Here is a 22,852-nt window from a genome sequence, read left to right on the forward strand (position 1 = left end):
AAGCCAAAAATAAAAATAAAATATATGAAAATATATAAAATTATATGGAAATAATCAGAAAAATTCGTACAAAACTGCGGGCAAAGTAAAAAAAAGGCCATTCGGCAGCCGAAATGGAAGTAGATTTCATAACTTCTCTCTTGCAACTTATAATAAGTAATCAAACCGACATCAAATGGACAAAAAAATATAATATTTTCAATTTTAGAAAATATTTAGAATCGAAATGATAAAAACTACATAAAATAAAATTCAATATGAACTAATGTTATAAAATAATACTGATAAAATATATATGATAATAAAAAATTATCTCGCTTATTATTGATTTATTTTCTTTTATTTTATTTACTCAGATATCTAACAACAATGAGGACGGCTGTAATAGTTAGATTTTTATGAAAATTCAGGTTGACCCTGAAGGCCATCCCTGCAACTTCCCGCTAATTCCATACTTAGGCGCTTAAAATTGCACCAATGACGTTTTTGAGCTCTTCGAGCTCAAAAATACAATTTATGGGTTATTTTGAGCTCTCCGAGCTCAAAGAGATTGCTTTTCTATGCTTTAAAGCACTTCGAGCTCAAAAGTCTGATAGAGATTTGATAAGACACTATTTTTTGAATTTTCAAACCGCAATAACTTTTAAATGAATAAACCGATTTTTACGCAGTTAGAAGCATTCGACGCAGTTTTTTAAGCCTCACAAAAAATCTCAAATTTTGAATTGATCGCGCTAGGAATTTTGGAGTTATTCCGAAAAAACACTTTTTTCGGTTTTCTTTCGTTCACGATATCTCTCGAACGAATCAACCGATTTTGACCGGACTGGTGGCGATCGACGTGGTTTTTTGAGGTTAAGAGCTGATTAGTTTTTGGAATTGAACCTTTAAGCCGTTTAAAAGTTATTCCAAAAAAACCACATTTGAAAAAAATTTTTTTTCAGTTTTTTTAAGATTTCTCAAAATCTATTGATCTGAATCGGTTTAAAATAGTTTCAAAATCTAAGTTTGGTCAAGCCCTTTCGAATGGCACCAACCGCGATGAAATCGGTCAAGCCGTTCAAAAGTTATAAGCGGTTCACATACTTTCACACACACACACACACACACACACACACACACACACACACACACACACACACACACACACACCGTGACAACCTCGCGGGGATAGTCAGGGAAGCTTCCTGTGACCTTCAAACGTCGAGATCTGATAAAAACTCGATTTTTGCAAAACGGGGTGAAAACAATAACTTCCCGATTTTTGAAAATCTTCGATTTTCTTAGCGGGAAGTTAAAATTTAAAAAATGCTTAAAAAAAAAAAAAAATAAACTATTAAAAAAAAATTGAAAATATTAAAATCGTCGGCTAACTTAATTTTCATTAAAAGTACAGCGAAGTACCCAGTATACTCTATAGTATTTTATATTTACATTCATATGTGAATAAATGTAAAAGTAAATGTTATAGATGGACGGCCAACTGTAGGTGGAGGTGGAAGTAATTCTAAGTCTAAGGCAAGAGTCTAAAGCAAGTATCAGAGCACCGAGTAGAGTCCTCGAACACTTACTACCACTTTTTCCCCGTTTCTCTTGTGCTCTTCCCCCACCTGGGTATTATATGGTATCCAGTGATCTCTGTATACACCATACTCTTCATAGCATCTACCATCTACCAGCTACCAGCAGGGAAAGGTTCTTTCAAAGCAACTCGGCGCCAGTTTACCAGAAGTAACGAGTCTTGAATCTTCAGTTACACTTGCGGGCCACGAGTTAACTCAAGTGTACGGTATTATTTAACCAACGTGGACGCTGGGTCATTGGTTCTGTTCTGTGTACGTGGAAACTGCTCCAGTTTTAAAATCCTCAACAGAACACTTAACTTAACTGATGATTGATCACTCTAAAGGATCAATTGCTCCCAGGACCTACAGATTGATGGAATAATTTAAAAAGCGATATGATGAGTCGCGGTTGTTGCTAGTGAAGAAAGCAAGTTTTATTCAGCTCATTTATGAGCACTTTCGCACTAGAATATTTTATCACGATGACTCGGGAAATATTTTAGAGTGGTTGGTGCATTAGTGCTTTTTTTTTTTAATTAAATCTGTTTTAAAAGAGTTTTAAAATGAAAAGAAGAAATATGACCGAGTAAGTGTTTGTTTATTTAATGAATTTTTTTTTTTAGTTGTTTTATTTATTTTATATTAGAGACTAGTAAGTAAATTAGAACAGGTAGGAAGTATCTAAATATAAATATGGATGCTGATAATATAATTTGAGATATGCTCACTCGACCATGACCTCAACAGAGTTTTTTCTCAACTGCTGATGATCCGGCACGCAAGAACCGTTAGTGCTGGTTAAATATAATTCTTTTTAGTTGAGGAAATGATTTTTTAAAATTTATTTGACTGCCGATAGTAATTAATTATAAAGAAATAGAAATTCTTATTGAAGAAGCTATCAGTCGGCGGTTAAATTATAATAATGCGGATGTTAAGTAATATTGTAATCAATGGAGCGCACTAGCCGTGTAATTAGGGATTAAGTAATTTTTCCAATGATAAATCTTTGATGGAAAAAAAACGGAGTTTGTTTTTTAAGTTTTTATTCACTCAATTGATGTGCTACTCACGCTCAACTTCTGACCTTTTGAATTAATACCTGTTTTTACTCTCGGAATGTAACGCCGGGTTACAAATAGTTAACACTTTGAATTTATTAATTTAATTCATCTGATTAATTATAATATACATTCTTGCGCTATTGATTAATTCAGTACAAGAGAAAATTATTTGTTTTAAATTATAATTTATTTTTTTGTTTAAATATTTTAAATTAAATTATTTTAATAATTAATTTTTCAATATTTATTTATTTTTTTATAAACTTATTTAATAAATAAATAAATTTATTTATTTATAAATAAATAAATTTTAAATGAAGTTATTTTAATAATTAATTTTTTAATACTTATTTATTTATTTATAAACTTATTTAATAAATAAATAAATAATTTTTTATAAATAAATTTATTTATTTATAAATAAATAAATAATTTTTTATAAATAAATTTATTTATAAATAAATAAATAAATTTTTAATGAAATTATTTTAATAGTTAATTTTCCAATACTTATTTATTTAAAAACTTATTTAATAAATAAATAAATAATTTTTTATAAATAAATTTATTTATTTATAAATAAATAAATTTATTTATTTATAAATAAATAAATAATTTTTTATAAATAAATAAATAATTTTTTATAAATAAATTTATTTATTTATAAATAAATTTTAAATGAAATTATTTTAATAATTAACTTTTCAATATTTATAAGTAAATTTTCTAAATAAAAATTTTGTAACAAATCATTAAAATAATTGTTTGAAATAGTTGAGCAATAAAATTAAGTATTTTAATGTTTTCTAGACTTAATGTCTGGTAGAGTGAGTTAATGTTTAAAGACATAAACGTAAACAGTAATTTATAAAAGTTACGCGAAAATTAACCGTTTAATCAGAAACGAGAAAGTATCTTCTTTGGTCCGATTACGGCTCGGCATGCAGAATTTATAATATTTTATTGGGCGAGTCTTGTGTTAGCTTTAAGTTATCCAGAAGAAAGAGATATAAACCGGCAGAAATGGAGATCCAAGTAGCACACAAAGAGACATCGATGCCTCGAGCAATATTTTTTATTTATTTTAGTATCTCGCGAAATTTCATCTCTGTATCACCTTCACAATTTCTATTATCTTTTATCTATACTGTCTGTAAAAATAGAAATTTTGTCAATGTGTAAAACATATTTAATTTTTTTATTTAAATAATAATTGATAAATAATAATAATAATAATAATGAATTCTTTTTAAATCATTGATCAATTTTTAATTTTCAATTTCCTTAAAATAAATAACATATAACTTATAAAAAGTCAATATTTAAAAACGGCATTATAATTTTTTTATCAATTAAATTATTTAAAAAAAAATTCCACATTTGAAAATTTTCAAAAATTATTAGTGGAAATTTTTAAAATCATTTTTATTATTATAATTTATTTTTTATAAAAATTATTGAAAATTTTAATTATAAAAGAAGAAAATAAAAAATAATAATAAAGTTATCCGACATTTTTGATTTTTTTATTTTGCTTAATTTATTAAATTATAACTAAAAAATATTTTTAAAAAATTGCACTTATAGTTTTTTTAAGTTTTTAACAAATGAAAAATTTTTTTTATTTTTTTTCTAATTCTTTAATATAAAAAATCATAAAATTTTTTAGATGTCAGCTAACTTTATTTTCAGCTAACAAAAATTAATTTAGCCGACATTTAAAAATTTTAATAATTTTTTCTATTGAAAAAAATTAGATTTGTAAAATTTGAAAAACTAAGTGCAATTTTAATAAAATTTTATTTTTGTTCCAATTTAATAAATTAAAAATGTCGGCTAATTTTAATATTATAAAAAGGAATCCAAACTTTTAAAATAAATTTAAAAGAAAAAATTTCTTTTAATTTTTAGTTTCAGAAATTTATTGCTCTTGACAATAGTCCTAATAATAATAGAGCTAAGCAGCGCACAATGGCGGCCTTGTATAGAATTCAAAGAAAATTTCCACATCCCGTGCAAGTGTTCAGAATCTTCAGAGCACCCGCAATCGTTTCGCATGGACTGTGATCGAGTGATGCTCACCCGAGAGTCCTTGGAATTGCTAAGAGACCAGCCAGTTATTTCAATGAGTCGTCGGTACAGCGGATATCAAAAATTACCGGAAGATTTATTGAACCTGGGATTCCAACTGGAGAAGCTTGATCTCACCGGTAATTCGATTCAGCGGCTGATGGATCGCACTTTGCAGCTGCAGAGCACCTTGAAGGAGCTCCGGCTCGGAGACAATTTGCTCGGCGACAATCTCAATCCCATATTTTCCAGCAACGAGTTTCGCGAGCTGTCCGATCTGAAGCTCCTTGATCTTCATGGAAACGGGCTGAGGAGCATTGAAGAGGGAATATTTAAAGGTTGCATTTATCTAGAAGATCTTAATCTCAATGATAATAATTTGACAACCGTGCCAGCGGATTCCCTCAAAGGTCCGCGGGCCATCAGGATCCTTTCACTAGCTGGGAATAATATCGGTAATTAATTAAAATTAGTTTCAAAAAAAATAATAGTGTAAGTGCTGGGAAATTTTATAATTGAACAATTAATATTTGCTTGATTATTTTTATAGTATTATTACCAAGAAATGCCTTTGGAAGTCTTGGAGATTCTCTTTTGCGTGTCGACCTGAGTCGCAATGAGCTATTGCACATGGAAGACAACGCGCTCGTTGGACTTAAGCACCTGCTCTTCTTGAATCTCTCCCGCAATGATCTCACCAGATTCAACAGCGACGTATTCAAGGGTAATTACTTTTTATCAGGCACTTTTGTACTCTTATATCACGCTTCTTAGTTACGGCTTACAGGCAAATCACAAAAACACTATCCGTATTTGTAAAAGAAATTACAAATTAGATCTGAAAGTTATAAACTTCCTGATAGCGTTTTAATTTTTCTTGGGAAAATTATTTTTAATTGGAATTAAATTTCTTCAACCCTTAACGGGGATATAATATGGGATAACTCATTACCCCACGCTGAAAAACCCGGTCGGACAAGATGTGCAAATGTTTTGAGACTTTTAACTAATTTTGTTATGTACGTTGACGAGTTCTTTAATATTTCTCCGTAAGATGGACGGTGGCGTTGTTTGCTCGGTGGGTCTTATATACGTGACTGAATAAAGTAGTCAGTACTAGTCTCGGATAGCTTAACTGGGAGAGCCCTTGGCGCGTAACCGAGAGATCTGGGTTCGATTCCCAGTCTGGGCTATCTGATTATTTTTTCAATTACGGAAAAATTCCCACTGAGTAGGTCCCCCCTTTCCCCTATCCGTCCTTTCCCAACTCCCTTAAAATTTGCTTTAATATGGCTTAAAACGTGGTTAATTTATAGACGGCATTCTAAAAATTAGTCATATAAGTCAAAATTCTAGAAAAATGGCTATTTTGCAAAAAAAATCACTGCTCAGATTCACGACAGATGCCGTTTATTGTATTTATTTGTAAGGTTTAAGATCTCTAATTCCACTTTTTGTCACCTACACTAAATAAAAAAATTAACTTGACTCAAAACTCAAAATCTTTAACCAAGAATACCATTTAAAAAAAAATAACTTTCTTGAGTCAAGAGAAAAAATTCTTGGTTTAAAAAAATTTTCTTGTTTCAAGAATTTATTCTCTTGACTAAAAAAAAATCATTTTCTTTAAAATGGTATTCTTGGTTCAAGATTTTGGCTCTTAAGTCAAGTTAATTTTTTTAAAAAATATTGAAGGTATGGAAAAAGTATAAGAGATTGGGCCCATAACCTGTTGGAATCTCTAGTAAAATACTGGTTAAGGTGAATGAGTATAGTTACAAGAAGCCGTTAAATATGCATCTATATCTGATGGTTTATTATAACAGACTGACTAGTACAATAATAATATTCTAATAATAGTGATAATGATAATGATAGGACAGTGAGTGTAGGTGTGTGACACGTATGAGCCGATGACTCCAACGCTTATCTCTTAATTTTTAGCTAAAATTTCAATTTAAAAAATTGTGTAAAATTTATAGGACCAATTTTTTACACTCAAAATTTTTGCAGTAAAAATATTATTTTTATTTATAATTAAATTTCTAAAAAAAAAATATTGAAGATCCGAAAAAAGTACAAGAGATATTTTTTTTAAGAAAATTTAATTTTCTATAAAAAAAAATCTTTATCAATTCTATTTTATCTTTTAACTTAAAAGTTAAGTCTGGCTAAAGCCATAATTTAAATTAAAAGTCAGAATAAAAAAAATTGATAAGACCCAAAATTTTAGAGAGCACTGGACCTAATGTAAACAAAGATTTGTCTTGATAAATATATATATACACAAACATGATTATATACAAGATAGAGATAGCAATAATAACGAATATCCTCATGTTGTATACTATACGTACACAATAACATAGACACAACACACCTGGGAAAGAGAACGATCGAGCAAGCGAAACGATTCTATCCGTTTTTACCAGACCGGCATATCGTGAGAAAAAATCTACACGCAAACCTGCTTATATACTCTGGCAATAAAAATAGAAGTGTGTATTAGTATTAATGTTGAATCGTATAAAATTTAATGAATAATAGTAATGTAGTATATAAATGGCCAAGACCTCATAGTTTGTGTTTAGTATGTATCTACGGTATGTGCTATCAGAGATTACCTGGTTCCGCATGGATCCTCCGAGATCCCACGACATCTAGGGGTAAACGATCTCCATTCTCTTTACAGTCAATTGTATTTCTAATTATTTCCTTGAGGCTTTGTAAACACTTCCGTCAAAAACAAAACATTTGCTTATATCATGAAGATATAACTAATTTAAAGAATATTGATAGTCATATGATAAATTAATTAACATAATTAAGAAATGACCTTGCGTCTTGTGAACTATTGATATTTTTAAAGATATAAGCTTATCCTGATGTTACACTCATCAAAACCTTTCATTTAAGTACACTGATAGAAGGATTTCTTAGCATTTAAAAAATATTTCTTAGTATTTAAGAAATATTTCTTTGTATTTAAGAAATATTTCTTAGTATTTATATTTCTTAATACTTAAGAAATATTTCTTTGTATTTAAGAAATATTTTTTAAATATTAAGAAATGATTTCTTAAATACAAAGAAATCTTTTTAAATACTAAGAAATCCTTCTATCAGTGTACTCACATCAATTTTTCATATATTTATATATATATATATATATATATATATATATATATATATATATATATATATATATATATATATATATATATATATATGTATATGTATATATGAAAAATATATCAAAATGCATATGGGTACTCAAATGAAAGCTCTTGATGATGTTACCATCGGAATGAGCTTATATCGTTAAAAATATCATTAGTTAACAAAATGCAATGGTCAGTTCTTGATAATTAACATTTTCGTAAATATAAGTCCATTTTAATGTTATACTCATCAAGACCTTTCATTTAAGTACCCACATGAATTTTTTGATATATTTTTCATATATTCATATCTATAATATATACTAGCAGGTCGCCCCGGCTTCGCACGGATATTTAACAAGAACTTTTAAATTAATTATTAAAAGGATCTAACGTTGAAAATTATAAATAAATTCTTTGAGAGTTTTGAAACCTGATTCACACTAATTCGCCCAAATTCAGACACACAGACCAAAAGATCTAATTCATCAGGATTCGCCGTAATTCGCACAAATTCAGGCACACAGACAAGAAAATCTAATTCATCAGGATTCGCCGTAATTCGCACAAATTCAGGCACACAGACAAGAAAATCTAATTCATCAGAATTTGCCGTAATTCGCACAAATTCAGACACACAGACAAAAAGATCTAATTCATCAGTATTATTTATTGTTAATACCTACCCCCGCAATCCCCTGTGAGATGGAATATCGTAAAATTAGTTTATAAACTATTTCTATATCTATTACAGAAGATTCCTTTTAAATTTGGAGTCGATAGGAGCTATATTTAAAAACGGAAATTTTCCATTGTTAACGCCTTCGCAAACTCCTTTGGGGGAGAGATTTCTTAAAATCTGTTCTTAGGTGACCTCTACGTGGCAAAAGTAATATTTCTATCAAATTTCAAGTTTCTAGGTCTGCCAGTTCCCAAGATATCGTGATGAGTGACTATATAGATAGGAATCTCCTATAATAATATAGATAAATATATAAATATATGAAAAGTGCATGTGGGTACTCAAATGAAAGCTCTTGATGAGTTTAACATCGGGATGAGCTTATATCTTTAAAAACGTCAATAGTTAAGAAAGTACAGTGCAATTTTACAAAAATCATTATTTAATAAAGCAAAATTCTATTTATTTATAATTAACAAGTCACGGAAGTCACAACAATTTTTTTACTTAAATCATGAAGATAAAATTCTTTAAAATTATTCACTTGATTTAAGTAAATTTTCTTTTCTGTGTAATTATTCATACTTAATTGATATTGATAACTTATAATTATTAAAAAGTGTGTTAATAATTACATCTAATTACTTTTTAGTCGAAAGTGTATGAGTAGAACAAGATTCTTTTGTCACGTGATATATGTCTAACGTGTTTCACTTTAACAACTTTCTTCCCTGATTTGTCGACGGTATTTTTAATTGCTGACCTTGTTTTTACCCGCGACTTGTCATTTTTATTAATACATTCTTCAGTTCGTATTTTATTGCCGGGCGTATTACGATAGAGTAATTACTAATTACCTTTATCGAGCAGGCATACTTATACCGGTATGATTAGAGTGGAAAATTGCATTCCTAGATTTCTATTATTTCTATTTTATTTCCTCGAATAATATTTCTATTATTAATATTTGTAGATCTTGTTATTATTCTTTTCATTCATGTATATTATGTATAATATGATATATTTGTCATTTTATAGTGGACTTTCACCTGGTTAATAAGCATTATTTTTTCGCCGTATTATTTGTCCGTCCAAAGGTACTTTAATTCTGCGATTTCTTCACAACGACTAGCGTAAGCGTGACTTGCTTTGCAATTAAATTAAGATTCCTTCAATCATAACTCGAATAATGCAACCTTCGATTATTACATATGCGCATCGTTGAAAAAAAACATGACATGTAAATAAATAAATATAAATATAAATAAATGATGAGCAAATATAATAAAAAAATAAACAACAAATGTCTTATTGTAAAAAAAAAAATATTACTTGAAAGTAAAATGATATAAATAGTTTCATTGCCGCTAATTGTGAAGAGATGACTATCAGAAAAATAAATTATCTAGAAGATAAAGAAATAATGAAAGTAAATGAAGTTTAGTTAATAAAAAAATTGTAATTCCGGTATCTAATCAAGGAAAATGTATATCATTATAATGATCATTAAAAAAAAAATCATCTCACTTACAGGTGCCCACAATCTGCTACAATTGGATCTGTCGACGAACTTTCTCCAGGAATTTCCATCAGACGCACTCAGACATCTGACGAGATTGAAATTTCTCAACATATCCAACAATTTAATCACTGTGAGTGTTTTTTAAATAAAAAAAAAATTTTTTATGATATTATTTATGACATTGAAATTAACAAACAATTTTAAAAATTTTTTTTTTTAATAAATTAAATTTAAAAAATTGCATTTATAATTTTTTAAAGTTTCTAAAGATGAAATTTTTATTGCTATAATTAATTTATTTAAAAAATTATCAAATATTTCTCAATTTTAGAAGAAAATTAAATCAGCCGTCTGAAAATTTTTTTTATTAAAATAATTATTACAAAAAAAAATAAAAGATTAAAATTTGACATGTAAAAAATTTGAAAAATTATACGTGAAATTTTTTTTAAGTATTTTTTACGGTAATTATGCAAAAGTGAGGCTCCACTTATTTTATAAAAATTTGAGATAAAATAAAAAATCAAAAAATTGATTTTTTTGAATATTTTTTTTGCAAATTGTTCTTCTAAACGGTGGATTTATTTATTTATTGGAGACATTCAGCCCTAGAACTGACGTTGTTTAAGGGCCGTAGAAATTTAATAGTATTACATAGTGAGTAAGTAATTTGAATAGCATTTTAATCATGTAAGTAAATAAATAAATATTATTATTGACTCTCTAGTTCAAATGTCTATCAAAAATTAATTTATAACACACTTTATGATAAAAAGTATGAAAATTAAATAGTTTGATGATTTTTTTTTCATTTGAAAGTTCAAAAATTTTCAAATTATGATATTCTAAATTTGTTTTTCTAATTTAGAATATTTTCATCGCTCTTTAAGAAAAAAAATATTTCAATAACTGGAAAAAATTGCATCGTCACCATTTCATTGAAAAATATCTAAAATTGTAAAATTTAAATTTTCAAATGAAAAAAAAAAACATCAAAATAATTAATTTTCATACTTTTTATCAAAAATTCACCGTGAAGAAGAACAATTAAAAAAAAAAGATTCAAAAAGATCAATTTTTCTATTTTTTACTCAAAAATAAGTGGAGCCCCAAATTTTTAATTGTAATTTAATTAATAAAAAAAATCAAAAAAAATTTTAACGTCAGTTAATTTATAAAAATTAAGTTAGCCGACATTTAAACATTTTATCATTTTTTCTTATTGGAAAAAATAATCACAAAAAAATAAAGAAAAATTTCATTTAAAAAATTGAGGAAAAAATTTGAAAAACTGTAAGTGCATTTTTAAAAAAATATTTTTTTCTAATTTAGTAAATGAAGCAAAATTAAAAAATCAAAAATGTTTGCTAACTTTATTATAATGGCTAATTTGAGTCTCATAATTATTAAACGACTACTAAAAAATAATTCCAGGAGATAGAAAGAAGCCACCTGTTAGATCTAACAGAATTGCAAGTACTGGACCTGAGCCGAAACAACATAGGCCGTTTAGGAGTGAACGCCTTTGCAAACCTAACTGCGCTTGCACGTCTAGATTTGAGCTTGAATGCACTCAGAACGGTACGTAAATACTTATATTACAGAAGTATCAATTGCAGTAATTGCTCACCACAATTACTCTAAGCACTGCCATCACAAAACAACATTTCTATTAATGTTTTAAGGTTGAAGAGTCAGCGTTCGAAGGTCTGGTGAATCTCAAATGGCTATCGTTACAAGACAATAACATATTACTAGTCCCCGGAGCAGCAATTAGCCGGCTTCCGTCATTGACTCACCTCCACTTGGAGTTCAACCGTATAGCAGCAGTCTCAAATGAATTACTAAGATCCGCAGCGGCGAACCTAGTTTCTTTGGCGATGACAAGAAATTTAGTGCGTGAAATCCCACCGAGGATGTTTCTCAACTTTGACAAGTTAATTAGCATCGAGATGTCGGGTAATATGTTATCATCATTAGCGCAGCAGACTTTCGTAGGACTCGAAGACACGCTTTTGAATTTAGACCTCTCAAATAATCGTCTGGTCTCAATAGCGCCGCTCGCTTTAAAAAATTTACTTTCGCTAAATTTGGCGTCTAATCACCTGAAAAGATTAACTCCAGACACGTTTGCTAATTTATCCAAGCTTAAATACTTGAACATAAGCGAGAATCCTTTATACGGAGGATTTCCACCTGTTTTTCCATCCTCATTAGTAACCTTAGACGCTTCAAGAACTGGTTTAAAAATCCTACCCACTGTTTTATTACTCAATCTTGATTCACTAGCTAAATTACACTTAGCTTACAATCATCTCCAAGAATTAGGCGAGGGAACTTTCCAGCATCTTTACAATTTAACTCACATTGATCTATCCAATAATATAATCGAAAGAATCGACAATGGCGCATTTGTGGGTCTTATCAATTTGTACGAATTGAATCTCAAGGGCAACCGGTTGACCAATTTTGCCGGAGAGTCTTTCAACACTGGAACTGGTTTGCAGATAATTGACTTGTCCGATAACGCTATAAGTTACATATCACCAACAGCATTTGTTATCCATCCACGGTTGCGTATTTTGAAGCTAAACGGCAATAGATTTGCGCGATTTCCAAGCGAGTTTATAAAACCTCTTCAATTTTTAGAAATGATCGACCTATCAGAAAACGCGTTAAAAAATATCGGTGAGTTTGCATTTTCACAAATGACGCGTTTGCGTAAATTAGATTTATCTAATAACAAAATAGAATCAGTAGATGAATTAGCCTTTCACAATTCTACCCAATTGCAATTCATTGATTTATCTAACAATGTAATCGACAGTCTCAGTGAAAGAACAATGGAGGGTGTTGTGAGAATAGAATTATTAAATCTGCGTAATAATAAACTTACAACATTACCAGATACGATTTTTGATCCCTCTAGAATAAAAATAGTCGAGAAAATTGATTTAGCGGACAATAAATTCGCTGAAATTCCAATTCGCGCACTGCAACGGCAATCAATGTCGCTTAACTATCTAAACATGGCAAGAAACAAAATGTCTGCAGTATTTACCCAAGAAATAATCGGAAGTTTAAAAGATTTAGATTTATCTCAAAATCCTTTGAGTGAAAATGCAATTAAGAGTATTTTAGGCGAAGCTAAAATCTTAAGATCGTTAAATCTTGCGTATACAAAAATAAAGAGCATAAGTAGGCTAGAGACGCCATTTTTGAAGTCATTAAATTTATCGGGGAATAATTTATCCGAAGTTCGGCCTTCTGCTTTAGAACGAGCTACGCTTTTAGAAACTTTAGATCTTTCTAATAACAATATTGAAGACTTTGCGAGTCTTGGGAATACATACAAAGCCCTTCCAGTGTTGCGCAACTTGGACATATCCAGCAACAAGGCGAAGAATGTTAACGAGAGTAGCTTCGAAGGCTTGGAAAAATTGCGCAATCTAAAAATGTCGAACCTCTTGCAAGTAACTAGAATTGAGAAGAGCGCTTTCAAGAGTTTGAACAAGTTAAAAACGCTAATTGCGTATGACTATCCGCGATTAGGGTACTTTGACGTCCAAGGAATCCTCAAAGAAATGCACGACCTTGAGGTCCTAGACGTGGAGATTAAAGACTCGTCAGTTGGAAATGATTTATTGACAATTAAACTTCACCCGCGGCTTCAAGAATTGACTCTTCGCGGAGAAAGGCTCAAGAGTATTGTTTCTAGCGCGCTTGCTGGAGTCAGGAACTCTTATTTGAAACTAGGGCTGAAGAATTCGTCAATCGAGTCTCTCCCCGCTGCAATATTCTTCCCGATCCCAAGATCTACTCAAGTGGAGCTTGATATCTCCGGGAGCAAGTTCACTTCAATTCCCGCACAGTTTATCAGCGCTCTGGATGAAAGGAACGGAATGGTAAGGGTCCAAGGCTTGGATTCTAACCCGATAAACTGCGATTGTGAAGCTAAGCACCTCTGGAGGTGGCTCAGGATGTTCTCCAATGATTTAGAGCAAGTCCGCTGCAAGAGTCCGATTCATTTATACAACAAACAGCTAATTGATCTTACGGAGGATCTTCTTTCTTGCGAAAGATCGACTACTACCAGGTTCCCGACGACCCAGACGACAATGTCGACTAGGTACACTGCCACCGCGTCTGAGCCGGACATTATTTGGACAGTTGCTCCGACTCCGCCGGAGACTAAGGGGAAGTATCCGGAGAACCCAGCAGTGTCAGGGTCTATGACTTCTGATGATACTCTGATTTATGTGATTGCTGGGGTGGTTATTTTTATTGTGCTGATTGTCGCGATTATTATATTCTCTATGTGCTGGGCAAAGTGTTCTAGGCAAGGTAGTGACCCGAGAATGACCACCATGGCTTCTAGTATTCATGATGCTTCGGTGCTGAGACCTGGGAGTGTTTATTCGGGGAAGATGAACCATGAAGCCTATGTTGGGTCTACTTATAATGGATCCACGCTGGGCCACGGGAATACTTTAGGACACACTGGGCATAATACTCCAGTGCAAATTTTGCCCTATGTTCAGCCTATGCATGTCATGCATCCGGTTCATGCTTCTACGCCACAGCAACCTATTTATGGGTACTATGGCGAGAATCCGCATCTTCCGCTGTATGTTTGTGCGTCTGATGATAAATTTAATAGATAGTTTTAGAGAACAGTTATTACTAAAAAAGTAAAACAGTTTACACTGCGAAAAAAAATACTTTTATTAAGAAAATTTTCTTGATACAAGAATTTATATTCTTCATGGAGAAAATAAAACAGCAATCATTACTGTTTTGTAGAAATATTAGAAAAATGTTCTTAGTCAGTAGTGAGTGCTGTACGAAACACGACTGGTTAGTGCCAGAACACGACTCAGTAATGTGCAGACAATAGTCAGTACACGGAGAAAAACTAATTATACTACCTACTATTCAAAAATAGTAACTCCTACTATCTAAAATGGTAATAAAATTAATTAGTAACAAAATAATAGGTGATATCATTGACAATTGTAATAGTTACTATTAATAATGGTAACGATTACTATCGAAAATAATAATTGTAATTCTTATAAATTATAACTGTTACAATCAAAGATGGTAACTGTAACCATTTCAGATTGTAAAAATTCTGAAAGAAAAAATAATATAAATTTACTTAATTAAATTTTTTATTTACATCCATATTTTAGCTAATGTACATTTTTTTCTTTGAAATATTAAAATATTTTTAATTCCCTTGAAAATTTTTTTTTGAAAATTTGATTTTTTTTTTGAAATTTTATTTTTTTTTTTTTAGTTTGAATTTGATTGAAATTTTGATTTTTTTGGAAATTTCAAATTCTTTTTGAAAAATTTGGCGTTGAAACTTGTTTTAGACAAATAAAAATTTAAATATAATTTCAATCCGAATTTAATCCCGATTTTTTATGCACTACACTGTCAGAAATGCATCCACAGTAACGCAGATTCTTAATTTTTTTAATATTTTTTACTAGCTTAAATAGTAGTTATTATTATTACTGATGGTAACTGCAACCATCAGGTTATATTAGGAATTACGATTTTGATAATAGTAGTAACTAATTAAAATAATAACAGTTATTATTACTGATTACCATCATAATAGTCGTAGTTACCATCAGGATGGTAAATACTACAATTCAGATAGTTTACTTAATTATTTAAATAATATTTACTACTATCGAATTCAGTTAATAAATTTTAACATAACTAGATAATAAACTCTACTATAAAATTTTCTCCGTGTAGTTTTTATGTAGTGCTCTCTACTGTCCCAAACATTCTAAACTCATTTTCTTCCAAAGCAGTACTGAGTACTGGCACAAAATAGTAATCAGAGTTGTTTTTTTTTCTCCGTGTTGAAAATTTTCAAGAATATATATTTTTAGCTCAAGAAATTGTTAAATTAATTGAAATAATTTTTACTTAATTTAAATAAAGCTATTCTTTTGTTTATATATCATCCAAAGATAAATATTGATGTTCTCTTCAGAAATTAATAATTAATAATAATAGAATTTTTTATCGTCAGCGAGTTTCTTGGGCCAAGAAATTGTTAATTCAGCAAAAGTATTTTTTTTTTCTCAGTGTATAAGGTAAAAGACCCAGTTATTGACACTGCAATTTTATTTTAATTAAAAAAAAAAACAAATCTCTAATACATTAATAAATTCTAATTTTTGAACTATAAATTTTAAGGATGGTTTTTTAAGAACACTTAATTTTTTTAATTAGAATATAATTGCAAGTGTCTAACAACTAGGCCAGTGTCAATAACTGGGTCTTTTACCTTATACTTTTTATTATATTCTTATTTATGTAAAACGTTATTTTATATATTGAGAGTTATTATTATATACACAAAGCATTTACCGTTTTTATATTTTGTAAATATATTTTTAAGCTAGAATTTTATTTATTTTATGATTTATGATAAATTGAAATTTTTTTATTATTGTGTAATTATTATTTTTAATTTAGGTAAGAGATATGGGGAGGTGGAGAAATTTTAAATAAATAAAATTAATAAGTAAACTGTCAAACTTTTTTTTGTGGATGGATGCTGAGAGATTTATTAGTTTACTTATTTATTTGGAAGTATGAATAACTATTATTTATTTGTCCGACAATTTTTAAAATAAATTCGCTCATTAAATAATAACTAATATAATAGTTTATTATTTTATGAATATTATATTTTCTTTATTGCTTTAATATAAAATTGACTCTATTTTCATTAATATAAAAATTGTCGGACAAATAATTATTTATTATTCATACGACAATCGTATGACTATAGCAACAGCCTATTTATTTAAATAAATTAAATTATCAAGTTTGAAAAATTTTTGTAATTTTTTAGAGTATTTCTTCCTTTTTATTAGATTAATTTTTTTTTTATAAACTTATTAATTATATGATACTGAAATTTACAGACATTTGTCAATTTTTTAGAATACTGAAGTTTACAGACATTAGAAATTTTTTTAGAATTTTACAACAATTAATTTGTTATGAAAAAAATTTAATAAAAAAATTCCACATGTAAAAATTAAAGAAAATTATCAGTGAAAATTTTTAGAAGCCCTTTTAATATATTGTTATTGATTTTTTATAAGAATTTTAAAAATTGACAAATGTCTGTAAATTTCAGTATCATAATTTTTTAGATTTTTATAGCAACTAAATTATTATGGAAAATTTTTAATAAAATTTCATGTCCAGAGATAAAAAAAAATTATTAGTGGAAATTTTTAGAAGTTTTTTTGTAATTAATGTGTTATAAAAATTAAAAAAATTGATGATGCTAAAGTTAGCCGACGTTTTTAATTTTTTGATTTTTTTTTAATAATTAAATTAGAACAAAAAAAGATTTTTTTAAAATTACACTTAAAGTTTTTTACAAATGAAAATTTTTTTTCTTTTTTTTTTGTCGTGATTTTTCAATAAAAAGAAAATAAAAAAATTTTTAAATGTCGGCTAACTTAATTTTTATAAAAAATTGACAGTTGTCAGCTTACTTCAGTCCCTAGCGGTTTTGTAAATGCCGAAAAAATGTCGCAATTATACAGTATTAATGCGGTATTTTTTCAGCATTTTTTCGGTTGTTTTGGTCAGTTTTTTTATCGAAAAATTACGGAACATTTACCGTAAAAATGCGATACATTTACGCTGAAAATGCGGCATTTTTACGGTAATAAGGCGGTAAAATGACTGTATTAAAACCATATTTAAAAAATGGTGTCAAATTAAACAACGCTCGGACTAGGATTCGAACCCAGAACCTCCTGAGAACATGTCGGCTACTCTACCATTTGAGCTACCCGGTCTATACCATAGTGTTTTTTTGCTTATTCTATTTACATTAAGCCACACCGTCCATCTTACGATAAGCATATTTAAAATTAAATAATATAGTTATATATGTGAAACAATATAACTTTTCGATTTTAGAAAATTTGCAATTTTCTAAGTAAGAAATTAAAAATTGAAATTAAAATTAGAATATATTTACTTAACATATGTATTATTTTATATTAATTATCGCTAAATACCTAATTAAAAAATAATATTCTAAGGTAAAAGCCCCAATAGATGATCACGTACCAGTATATGATCACTCCATGTATTTGTATATCTATATTCACAAATATAGGTATACAAATACATGGAGTGATCATATACTATGATCATATATTGGGGCTTTTACCTTACATATTTTTATTCAAAAACAGTATTTGTTTTGCAAAGTAGCGATGGAGAATAAAAAGCAAAATTTGAAATTTTTCATTTTATTCATTTCTAACATAGAAGTGAACTAAAAATAAAACCAAATCTTTAATAATTGTCCATTATATCAGAAAATATTCGGCAAAATTACTGTAATATTACGGTAATTATTTGGAATTTTTTGGGTAAAATTTGGGCATTAATGTGGTAATTGTATAGTATATTTCTGGTAACTGTACAGCATAAGTGCAGTATATATACTGAATAATTACAGTATAAAAACTGGCCAAAACAACTATAGTTTAACCGCATTATTACCGAATTATAACGGTAAATATACGGCATGAGCATAAATTCCGAAAAATTACGGTATTTTTACGGCATTATCAAAACCGCGAGGGGTACCATATAAAAAATTGTCAGTTAATAAAGTTAATTAATAAAAGGTTTGTATTATCTAGAATAAGGTAAAAGCCATAATTATTGACGCTATAAGAGACAAAGTTATGATTTCATTTTTTTTAAGCAATCAAATATAAATATCGATGAATTTTGTTTGTGGTAATGTCTTCAGTAATGTTTTAACTAATCAATTTCTTTTTTTAAAATGATAATCAGTGATATTTACTAATTAATTTTAAATAATTAAATATATGATCTGGATACACCAATTATTGACGGGTTAAAAAACTGATTGATCTAATTATTGACGTACCGCAACCCCAATTATTGACGCCCTTACTGCACATGCGTCGAATCATTTGGCTATATTGTTATTTATCAAAAACTTGATATAAAGTAATCAATATTATTAAAGTTAATTAATAATAATTTCTATGAATGAATAATTATTATGAAAAATATAACAATTTGTTTAAAAACTTATTTAACACTAAAACACGCAGAGTTATTTGACAGTTAAAAGCCTTGAATATAATCGCGTATATAACGTATTTTATACTTAAATAAATAATAGTTTAAAAAAAGTAAAAACACGCTTTTTATAGAAAACCAAACTAAAAAATAGAAAATAAATTTAAATTAAGAATAGTGTTAAAAATTTCAATAAATATAAATTAATAATAGTGTAAATAAAAAAAATGTATCCTAATATAAAATTGAGATGAAATGTATGTGGCATCAAACTATTCGTAACGTGATTGGTCGAATATATCATAAGCATGAAAATATATGCAAATGCTACAGTCAGGCGCGCGCTTGCGCGCGCAAATTCAAATTCTAGTCCTAATATAAAATTCCTAATATCCTAATATAAAATTGAGATGAAATGTATGTGGCATCAAACTATTCGTAACGTGATTGGTCGAATATATCATAAGCATGAAAATATATGCAAATGCTACAGTCAGGCGCGCGCTTGCGCGCGCAAATTCAAATTCTAGTTTTATTTTAAAAAAAGCGTGAGGTGCATGGTGTCAATAGTTATAAATATTTTATTGACAGATATGAGTAGAGTGATTATCATTTTGAGAATATCTTAAAAAGCACCCCACGCTTTTTAAAATAAAATACATTTTTTATTTACACTATTATTAATTTATATTTATTGAAATTTTTAACACTATTCTTAATTTAAATTTATTTTCTATTTTTTAGTTTGGTTTTCTATAAAAAGCGTGTTTTTACTTTTTTTAAACTATTATTTATTTTTTACTTTTTAGTTTGGTTTATTTATAAAAGCGTGATTTTTTACTTTTTTTAAACTATTATTTGTTGATTATCAAAAATATTCAGGCGCGCAAATTACCCACGGAGAGTTACATACTGACATACTGACATACTGACATACAAGTGAAGCTAATAAAAAATAATTATTTATAAATATTATAAATACGGGGAATCAGAGTTCGATTTCGGAGAGCGAGCCTGAGAAACGGCTACCAGAACCAAGGAAGGCCGCAGGCGCGCAGATTACCCACGGAGAGTTACTGACATACTGACAAACTGACAAACAAACAAACTGACATACAAGTGAAGCTAATATAAAGCGTGTAATAAAAATAATTTAGGGTGTCAATATTTAGACCCCCCCGTCAATAATTGGGGCTTTTACCTTATTGACAGATTTAAAAAAATAGAACAAACAAAATACTGTGCAAATTTTAAAAATATTAAAAATGAAATAAAAACACTTGCCGATAATAAAAAATCCTTTTTCACCTAACGCGACTGAACACAATTCCATCTTTTCCGCCATGAATCCTAACCTCTAAAAAGACTTTTGTTTCTTGCATGAGAGCGCGCAAATCAGCACTAACCAGTTTGACAAGAAATTTTCCACCAAAGTTTCATAATATTTTTATAAATCTAGTCTGATACAATAGTAACTTTAAATAATCCAAGTAAGTAGATAAACCAAATAATAAAAATGAATCCAGACCACACTCACCGCCGCTGGAGTCATTTGCGAAAAATCCTCGAGAGATCTGGGCCCTTTTGCCGGCCCGATTTCGAGCCGTCGCCCGACACACTGGAATTCCTCATGGAGAATTGCAAGGTCCTGGTAATCGGTGCTGGTGGATTGGGCTGTGAACTCTTGAAGAACTTAGCTCTGATGGGATTCAGGAAGATAGACGTCATCGACATGGACACCATCGAGCTCTCGAACCTCAACAGGTAAGCCTCGACCTGATGAAAATAAAATTAGCTGACATTTAAAAATTTTTATATTTTTTTTTTTTATGAAAATTAATTAATTTAATAATTTCAATAATTTCATAGCAAAAAAAAATTAACATTTAGAAATTTAAAAAAATAAAAAATGCAATTTTTTAAAAATAATTTTTTAGAACAAATTTTTTTGATGACATTAAAGTTAGCTGTCACTTGATTAATTTTTAATTTTATTTAACAATTGAATTAATTCTAAAAAATCATTTTTAAAAAATTGCGTTTTTAATTTTTTTAAATTTCTACATGTCAATTTTTTTAATATTTTTTACCATAATTTATTTGTTAAAAAAAATTCTAAAAATTATTAAATATCTGCTAATTTTATTATCATATTTTTTTGATAAATAAAATTAAAAAATTGTTAAGTGACTGCTAACTTTAATGTCATTTTTTTTTTATTAAAAAAGTTTTTAATTTGTAAAAAAACTTCAAAAATTATAAGTGCAATGTTTTAAAAATATTATGAAATTTTTAAATTTTTTTTTAACAAATAGATTTTTTCCAAAAAATTATTTAAAAAAAATTGCGTTTTTTAATTTTTGAAATTTTTTCTTAAAAATGTCAATTTTTTTCTACTTTTTTTTCGCCATAATTTATTTATTAAAAAAATTCTTAAAATTATTAAATATCTGCTAAATTAATTTTCATAAAAATATTTTTTAGTTCTAATTTAATAAATAAAACAAAATTAAAAATATCAGCTAACTTTTAACAGCTAGAAGTTCAATAAATCTATCATTTAATTTTTTACAGACAATTTTTGTTCCGCCACAAAGACCTGGGTTCCTCAAAAGCCGAAGTAGCTGCCAAGTTTATCAACGAGCGAGTTCCAGGGTGCTCTGTGACTCCTCACTGCTGCAAGATCCAAGACAAAGACGAGTCTTTCTACCGGCAGTTTCACATTGTTGTCTGCGGGCTGGACTCAATCGTGGGCCCGGAGGTGGATCAACGGAATGATCATATCGCTCTTGAACTACGAAGACAATGAACTGGATCATTCTTCAGTGATTCCTCTGGTCGATGGTGGTACAGAAGGGTTCAAAGGCAATGCTAGGGTTATTTTACCAGGTCTCAGTGCTTGTATTGAGTGTACTCTTGATTTATATCCACCTCAAGTAAGTGTTAGTTTTATTTCTTCTTTTACACTAATAGAAAAATTTATTTTATTTATTTATTTATTTATTTATTTATATACACCATACGCCTATCGGCATTATACAACAAAGTTTATAAGGTGAATAAGAGAAAAGTTATAAAGAGAACTATTAAAATATAAAGTATAAAATTCATCAGAATCAGGAACGAGAGACAGATCAATTATTACAATGTGCATTTAAGGAGGTCCTTTTCGCCGCCAATGTAAAATAAAAAATATTAGATTATGAGTAAATTTAATTTTTTCTAATAGTTAAGGTCCTTATTTATCTTATAGTGAGGTTTAAATTATACTTTACCGGACAAATTTTTGAAAAAATAAAATTTTTAAATGTTAGTATTTGTTCAGAGTCTTACGAGAAAATCAGACGTTTGCAGTATTTCTCGAATTATACTATCAGTCATGGATTAGATGAAGTAAAAAACTAAAAATCAGATTTTCGGAATATTCAGGTTTCTTTTTTGCAATAAAATCTATCAGTTACCGAAGATATTTATTGAGAAATTAATATTTAAAAATCACAAAAATTCTCAAGTTACCTACAATAAAATAGAGTCAAAAGATTTGGCAACGTTGCGTAGCGCGCGAGCTTCAGACCATTCAATAAATTCAAACTAAACTTTAACGCGCTTATGTTTTCATACATACTTATTAGTTAATTTATTGTTAACAAATTTTCATA

General features: G+C 28.6%; 2 protein-coding genes across 2 annotated transcripts; both read left to right on the top strand.

Annotated features, from left to right (window-relative positions):
- Positions 1-1,458: 1,458 nt before the first annotated feature.
- On the top strand, positions 1,459-15,017 carry LOC123259613 (protein artichoke). The gene is made up of 6 exons (XM_044720212.1): positions 1,459-2,151; positions 4,541-5,154; positions 5,250-5,423; positions 10,076-10,194; positions 11,499-11,645; positions 11,750-15,017. The coding sequence occupies exons 1-6, from the start codon at positions 2,129-2,131 to the stop codon at positions 14,726-14,728; spliced, it is 4,056 nt and encodes a 1,351-aa protein (XP_044576147.1). The 5' UTR covers positions 1,459-2,128; the 3' UTR covers positions 14,729-15,017.
- A 5,444-nt stretch (positions 15,018-20,461) lies between these two features.
- On the top strand, positions 20,462-22,263 carry LOC123259627 (NEDD8-activating enzyme E1 catalytic subunit-like). Its single transcript, XM_044720239.1, has 2 exons — positions 20,462-20,957; positions 21,768-22,263. The coding sequence occupies exons 1-2, from the start codon at positions 20,710-20,712 to the stop codon at positions 22,000-22,002; spliced, it is 483 nt and encodes a 160-aa protein (XP_044576174.1). The 5' UTR covers positions 20,462-20,709; the 3' UTR covers positions 22,003-22,263.
- Positions 22,264-22,852: the final 589 nt, after the last annotated feature.

This window comes from Cotesia glomerata, linkage group LG1 (genome assembly GCF_020080835.1).
Source record: "Cotesia glomerata isolate CgM1 linkage group LG1, MPM_Cglom_v2.3, whole genome shotgun sequence".
Taxonomy (NCBI): domain Eukaryota; kingdom Metazoa; phylum Arthropoda; class Insecta; order Hymenoptera; family Braconidae; genus Cotesia; species Cotesia glomerata.